This window comes from Babylonia areolata, chromosome 18 (assembly GCF_041734735.1).
Source record: "Babylonia areolata isolate BAREFJ2019XMU chromosome 18, ASM4173473v1, whole genome shotgun sequence".
Taxonomy (NCBI): Eukaryota; Metazoa; Mollusca; class Gastropoda; order Neogastropoda; family Buccinidae; genus Babylonia; species Babylonia areolata.
In genome coordinates this window covers 57,496,538-57,504,037 of record NC_134893.1, presented here as the reverse complement: position 1 = coordinate 57,504,037, position 7,500 = coordinate 57,496,538, and the positions used below count along the sequence as shown (strand labels likewise).

The window sequence follows — 7,500 nt, the reverse complement described above, 5'->3', positions numbered from 1 at the left end:
TAAAAGTGTGTGTATGTGTGGAGGGTGAATAGGGAGAGACAACGCTAGGGAAAATGGAAACGTTATAAACGCTAAATGATACAACCATGTCCTGAGCATTATGATATAATTTAACAATACATTATTTGTAATGTTAAATTATGTGCGTACTCATGTCATAGGTTTAAGTAATAATACACGGTAAGACTACATCCTCCCCATGTACACACACGAACGCATGCACGCACGCACGCACGCACGCGCGCACACACACACACACACACACACACACACACACACACACACACACACACACACACGCATGCATGCATGCATGCATGCATGTATACATCAAACTAAGAGAAAGAGATAGTGTTTAGGTAAAATCAGTGCAGAAGCGAATTCAGTCTGAAAAACCGGAGACAGCCCTCCAAAACTTCTTGCAACGTGTGACAACCTTCTTTTGGGCGACGAATTTGGGAAACTTGGCCTGCCAAATGAAAAAAAAAAAATTGTCGCCATAACACCCCCCCCCCCCGCACCCCTCCCCCGCCCACACACACACACACACACACACATCCCCTACCCACCCCTCACCCCCACGCGCCCCTTTGTCCCCCTCTCACACACCAACCACTCACTTTTCCAGCAGCGACACACAGCTGTCGTCATTGACTGAGATGTCCAAAAGAGGATTGCCATAGGCAAGCAGAACCCCTTTCCTGCATGACAAACAAACAGAAAAGTGCGAATTGATAACATCTATGCAGTCTCTCTCTCTCTCTCTCTCTCTCTCTCTCTCCACACACACACACACACACACACACACACACACACACACACCACCCCCAGAAAAAAAAAGAAGTATCAACTATGCTTTGCTTTCAATAACAGAGCCATCAACATTTCACTGTGTGACACATGTCATGTTTTTGTATTTGTATTTGTATTTCTTTTTATCACAACAGATCTCTCTGTGTGAAATTCGGGCTGCTCTCCCCAGGGAGAGCGCGTCACTACACTACAGCGCCACCCTTTTTTTTTTTTTTTTTTTTTTTTTTTTTTTCCCTGCTTGCAGTTTTCATTGTTTTTCCTATCGAAGTGGATTTTTCTACAGAGTGTTGTTGCCGTGGGTTCTTTTACGTGCGCTAAGTGCATGCTGCACACGGGACCTCGGTTTATCGTCTCATCCGAATGACTAGCGTCCAGACCACCACTCAAGGTCTAGTGGAGGGGGAGAAAATATCGGCGGCTGAGCCGTGATTCGCACCAGCGCGCTCAGATTCTCTCGCTTCCTAGGCGGACGCGTTACCTCTAGGCCATCACTCCACTGTTTGGGATTATGTATAAATCCTCCAAAGAACTGTAATGCGTGAGGAAGGGGGAGACAGAGAGGAGGGGGGAAGGGGGTGGAGACAGACAAACGATGGACTGACAACACTGCATGTAGAATGGACAGGAAAACCATATTGACCAGAGACCCCAGGCTTTGTCCAAACACAACCGACGGGCGCAATAGCCGAGTGGTTAAAGCGTTGGACTATCAATCTGAGGGTCCCGGGTTCGAATCACGGTGACGGCGCCTGGTGGGTAAAGGGTGGAGATTTTTACGATCTCCCAGGTCAACATATGTGCAGACCTGCTAGTGCTTGAACCCCCTTCGTGTGTATATGCAAGCAGAAGATCAAATACGCACGTTAAAGATCCTGTAATCCATGTCAGCGTTCGGTGGGTTATGGAAACAAGAACATACCCAGCATGCACACCCCCGAAAACGGAGTATGGCTGCCTACATGGCGGGGTAAAAACGGTCATACACGTAAAAGCCCACTCGTGTGCATACGAGTGAACGCAGAAGAAGAAGAATAAGTCCAAACACAACCGACAGACCTGGACTGGGAAAGTGGTGGTGACTAGAACTTTGAGCGGTGCCCCAATAACTCTGCATAGGGTTGAGGAAGAAGGAGAAGAAGATAAATTCTCTCAGGGGAGAGTGGGTACCTGACGTCGATTGGGAAAGGTGAAAAACAAAACTGCGGAAGGAGAGGGGATTGGGCCCCGCATTTGTTCGGCGACGGACGAGACAAGCGCAGTACACCATCCATATCCTTATACTCGTCAGGTCTCTGCACTCAGCTCTTTCAAGTCTGGCCTGAACTCACTCAGTACGGCCAGTCCTCTCTTCTCCTCTACACAGACCCTTCAGATGTCCAGTGGGTGTCTGAATGACCCAACCTTTAGCTTCCGTCGTCAGAATTGTGGTATTCTTTGTCAACATTCACCTCTTCTGTATAAGAGCCTTCCGCTTGCAATATTTTGATGATGGTAATTGATGTGAAACGCTGTTAACGTCGTCTCTTTCGCCGTTCGTATGGAGAGAGTTAAAACCCACCTCTTCACAAGATAGCCTCCCTCCCCTACCTCTTTCTTGTCTTCAGTTTTCTTCAGTTTTAGAGTTATGCATGTGTGTGAATGACTAGTGTGAAAGCGCTTAGATTTGTCTCTGCACAAGATTCAGCGCTATATAAATACTATCATTATTATTATTATTATTATTATGTGAAGCCATGTGGTTTAACTGACTCTGGAATTTTGAAGAAAAAAAGAATTCTTTTTTATCATCAACACAATCGTAGAAGAGCTCCTGCATGGGTATACTTTGTACTGTCATCGAAACTGTGTGCTCAGTCATAGTCAGTATTCAGTCAAGTCAGTTTCTTCATCAGTGTTGTAAATCTGTACTGTACAATTCCAAAACTGAATTATTTCAAAACGGCTCGAACCCAGTGAGACAGTCTTCATCAGTGTTGTGCCTGTGGGACGAAATTGTGACAGTTCGTAATTCATATAATCTTCAGTGTGCATTATCTATACTTATTTATTAGAGAAGCGAATGAATATCAACATTGCTTGGTTAATTTCATTGAGTTGAGGAATTTTGCCAGGAAAGAATTGATAAATATAATCACATTTTAGCCACGAGTCGCAAGTTTTGTCTCAAGCTGTTCCACGTGTGACTGGGCCATGTGAGAGATCACTGACAAGAACACGCACGCGCCACCACCTACTTTGTTTTCTATTCCCGCACATTTGTGGACTGTGACTCAGTGACTCTTCAGTGCCGCGAAGATTAAAAAGAAAATAATAAAGACAATGGTAATAACAGTAAAATATATATATGTATGTAAAATTTTAACAAATTTTGAAGCCGCTCATGGGGCCGTAGGTATTAATTATCCACCAGCTAAGTCTGCAGGGCCTTGGATATTAATCACTTTCGGGGCTTGGAATGGAGGGCCTTACTTATCAGTTATCCTCTGGCTTGGAACGTAAGGCCCTAGATATTAAATATCCTCGGGTTTCCAATGTGGGGCCTTGGTATTAGTTATACCCATTATCTCAGATTCTAGGGCCTTAGATGTCAATCACCCTCCGACATGAATTGTAGGGCCTTGGATGAAGATTACCCTCGGCCTTAGACTTTAATACCTATAGATACTGATTTCCGTCGGTCTTAGATTTTACGGCCTTAGGTATTGATTACCCTCTGTCTTAGACTTTGGTGTTGATTACCCTCGTCTTAGACTTAGGGTCCTAGTAGGCAGTGATTACCCTCGGTCTTAGACTTGATAGTCTTAGATATTGGTTACTCTCTGTCTTTGGCTGTAGGACCTTAGACATTGATTTCCCTCGGTCTTAGACTTGGGGCCTTAAGTATTGATCACCCTCAGTCTTAGACTTAGGGCCTTTTGTATTAATGACCCATGGTCTTAGACTTAGGGCCTTTAATAATTGCCCTCGGTCTTAGACGTGGGGCCTTTAATAATTGCCCTCGGTCTTAGACTTGGGGCCTTATGTATTAATTGACTCGGTCTTAGACATGGGGCCTTATGTACTAATTACCCTCAGTCTTAGACTTGGGGCCTTGTGTACTAATTACCCTCAGTCTTAGACATGGGGCCTTATGTATTAATTACCCTCAGTCTTAGACTTGGGGCCTTATGTACTAATTACCCTCGGTCTTAGACTTTGGGACTTAAGTATTGATCACCCTCGGTCTTAGACTTGGGGTCTTATGTATTGATTACTCTCGATCTTATACTTTAGCGTCTTACATATTGATTATCCTCAGTCTCAGACTTTAGGGCCTTAGGTGTTGATTACCTTCGGTCTTAGACTTTAGGGCATTAGACATTAATTACCCGCGGTTTATACTTAATGGTCTTAGGTATTACTTACCCTCGGTCTCAGACTTTAGGGTCTTTGATATCGATTCCCATCGATCTTAGACTTAAGGGTCTTAGATAATGATTACCCTCGGTCTCAGACTTAAGGGTCTTAGATAATGATTACCCTTGGTCTCAGAATTAAGGGTCTTAGATAATGATTACCCTCTGTCTCAGACTTAAGGGTCTTAGATAATAATTACCCTCGGTCTCAGAGTTTAGGGCCTGAACACAGAAAAATTTGCAGTGACACGTGGTAGGTACAATACAATACAATACAGTACAATACAATACAATACAGTACAATACAATACAATACAATACAAAAAAACAGAAGGATACTCACGGTGGTTGTCTCTCAGAGTGGCCAATGCACAGCCAGGACCTCAAATTACGCCAAGGACACATCGCTGTACACAGAAGTCAAAATCATGAAATATAAGACATCTGTTAGATTAAGTGTTTTAAAGAAAAGAAGCACGCGCGCGCGCGCACAGACACACACACACACACACACACACACACACACACACAAAAACAAAAAACAGGAGAGAAAGAGACAGACAGAAAGATAGAAAAAGAACAGAAAATAGAATGACACAGAGAAAAAGAACCTGGAGCGAGTTTGTGACAGTGTGCATGCCACACCTGAACAGACACACACACAAACACTCATCATCTCTCTCTCCGGAACACATGCAAGGAATTGAAAAAAAAAAGCTGTAATTGTGCACTGTGCTTAATTTGCATGATATTGGTGATGAATTTCATTGAATACTGGATGTTCCTTTTTTTTTCTCTTTTTTAAGACACGATAAAAAAAAAATAATAATAACAATAATAATAATGATTATAATAATAACTGTAGTATAAAATCAGTCGCAAGATCTGCTAATGGTAACAATTATCGCTTCAACTGTGAGCAGGAAAATCAATTTGCCGTCGGTGATAGAATAGGATCCCAGGATTTAGGACACTGATTCAGGAAACGACCCTCAATGCTTTATTCAGTCCCTAAGCAGAATATAACTTACCTTCAGGTACGGAGTCTGACTCTTGTCCAACACACGCAACTCAGTGGCTATAACTGTCAAGTTATTGGCCTTTTATAATATGATATTTGCTTTTTCTTTTTCTTTTTCTTTTTTTTTCCGCAGCCTTATGACTTGTGTCGAGTCGCGAGCTGAGCGCAGTTTTGTCGTGGTTCTAAATATATAATTATGTAAAGGTGATTTTGGTAAGCTCACTGTGACTGTGGTGATCAATATTGACGGCAATAGCCCGGTGTGTGTGTGTGTGTGTGTGTGTGTGTTGTCTTCAGTTTAACGTATATCCACTTGAAGTGATATTAGGTGTGTGTGTGTGTGTGTGTGTGTGTGTGCACGCGCGCGTATATATGTATGTCGGTGGTGAGTGCACAAACTCGTTATTGCATGTGTCGCTGCAATAGAATTATTTGATCATCGCCGTCAGTAAACTGGGGATGTGTGGTTTGTTTTGTTGTTTTTTTTGACTACGTGACTACGTGCACGCGGTCTAGTCATTGTACACAACAGATCGACAAGAATCACCTCGGCCTTCCTCCACGACCCTCCGCACAACTCCCCCCCCCCCCCCCCACCCCTTCCCGCTTCCCCCACGCCCTCCTTCCCCACCCACCAACCTTCCGAATCCTCTCTACCCCCGCCCACACCCTCGCCGCTACCCTGCCACTACCCCACCCATCCCCCACCCAACCCCCACCTCCCGTCCCGTCTTACCTCCAGAACCTCTTTTGCGTTCTCTGTTTTGTTTTGTTGTTGTTGTTGATGTTTCTGGATCTTACGCAAGTAAATTGATCTTACCTAAATACCGCTCTGTTTGTCTGTATGCATGTATGTATGTATGTATGTGTTTTTTTCCTTCTCTATCTCTTATTAGGGGTTTGGGGTGGGGGGGTGTTTGTGAGAGAGAGAGAACTCAATAATGTGTGTGTGTATAATGTATGTATGCGTCTGTGTTTTTGTCAGTGTGCGTGTACGAATATGTGAGTGTGTACGTGTGTGGGGGCGCCTGTTCACGTATGCGTGTATGTATGTGTATGCGGAGGAGGATTTTCCAGAAAGATCGCATTTACGAAAAATTACCAGTGATCGACTCATCGATTCGAAGTCCGGGAAATACCCATCCTGAGGATTTTCTCATTGGTTATATAACTAGTGACGCGCGTCAGATTTTTTTTTTTGGGGGGGGGGGGGGGGGGGTTTGGAGGGAGGGGGGTTGTTTGTTGTTTTCTTTCAAGACTAGTCGAACACCGTTAAAAATTCAAGTCTTGTGTCTATTTGAACTTCCGTATTTGTACAAAACAAAACAAGATTTTCATTTGTTTCCCAAGTCGAAAGACAAAGCACATTTTTTTGTCAGTACACTTTGTAATTAGGATCAGATGAATCTCTTTATTCAAGAGAGAAAGAAAGAAGAAGAAGAGAAAAAAAAAGGATCTATCATCCTCAATAACTTTCATTTTATTTAGAACGATATTTATTGCTTAGTATTCTGTGTATTATTCGAATCTGATACCATTTTACCTTGACATCTTTTATTTTGTGCATTTTAAATGTGATGCGTGCGTGTGTGTGTGTGTGTGTGTGTGTGTGTGTGTGTGTGTGTTCTTTTTTTTCTTGTGAATGTAGGAGGCCCGTTTTTCTCATTTCAGTTTGTGGGCGTATCAGACATAGTGTAATGCACCCGACTAGGAAGCGAATGTCCACTGGTTTTGCTCCATAGCGCCAGAAGCGCCAGAAGAGAATGTTTGAATTGCTTGTCAATGTTGTCTGCAAACAGCTGACAGTCAACATTACGTGTATAACCGTGCAGTCTGCAGAGAGCTGTCAGTCAACATTACGTGTTTTACCGTGCAGTCTGCAGAGAGCTGACAGTCAACATTACGTGTTTTACCGTGCAGTCTGCAGAGAGCTGTCAGTCAACATTACGTGTTTTACCGTGCAGTCTGCAGAGAGCTGTCAGTCAACATTACGTGTATAACCGTGTAGTCTGCAGAGAGCTGACAGTCAACATTACGTATATAACCGTGTAGTCTGCAAACAGCTGACAGTCAACATTACGTGTTTTACCGTGTAGTCTGCAAACAGCTGACAGTCAACATTACATGTTTTACCGTGTAGTCTACAGCTGACAGTCAACATTACGTGTATAACCGTGTAGTCACAGCAAACAGACAGCGATACGTCAACACTTCGTGTAGCTATGTTGTCATGGTAAACATTCAACGATAAAGACAGCCCACCCACCCTCC

The 7,500-nt window shown here is 43.5% G+C and overlaps 1 protein-coding gene across 2 annotated transcripts in view; it reads right to left on the bottom strand.

Moving 5' to 3' along the window:
• LOC143292087 (uncharacterized) overlaps positions 1 to 5,483 on the bottom strand; it is a 20,784-nt gene extending 15,301 nt beyond the window's left edge. For both annotated transcript variants that reach the window (XM_076602262.1, XM_076602263.1), the window contains exons 1-3: positions 5,240 to 5,483; positions 4,552 to 4,615; positions 621 to 701 (exon numbers count right to left, since the gene is read on the bottom strand). In XM_076602262.1, coding sequence (XP_076458377.1) covers positions 621 to 701; positions 4,552 to 4,613 — 143 coding nt within the window. In that variant the 5' untranslated portion in view covers positions 4,614 to 4,615; positions 5,240 to 5,483. The remainder of the gene's footprint in view (positions 1 to 620; positions 702 to 4,551; positions 4,616 to 5,239) is intronic.
• Positions 5,484 to 7,500: the final 2,017 nt, after the last annotated feature.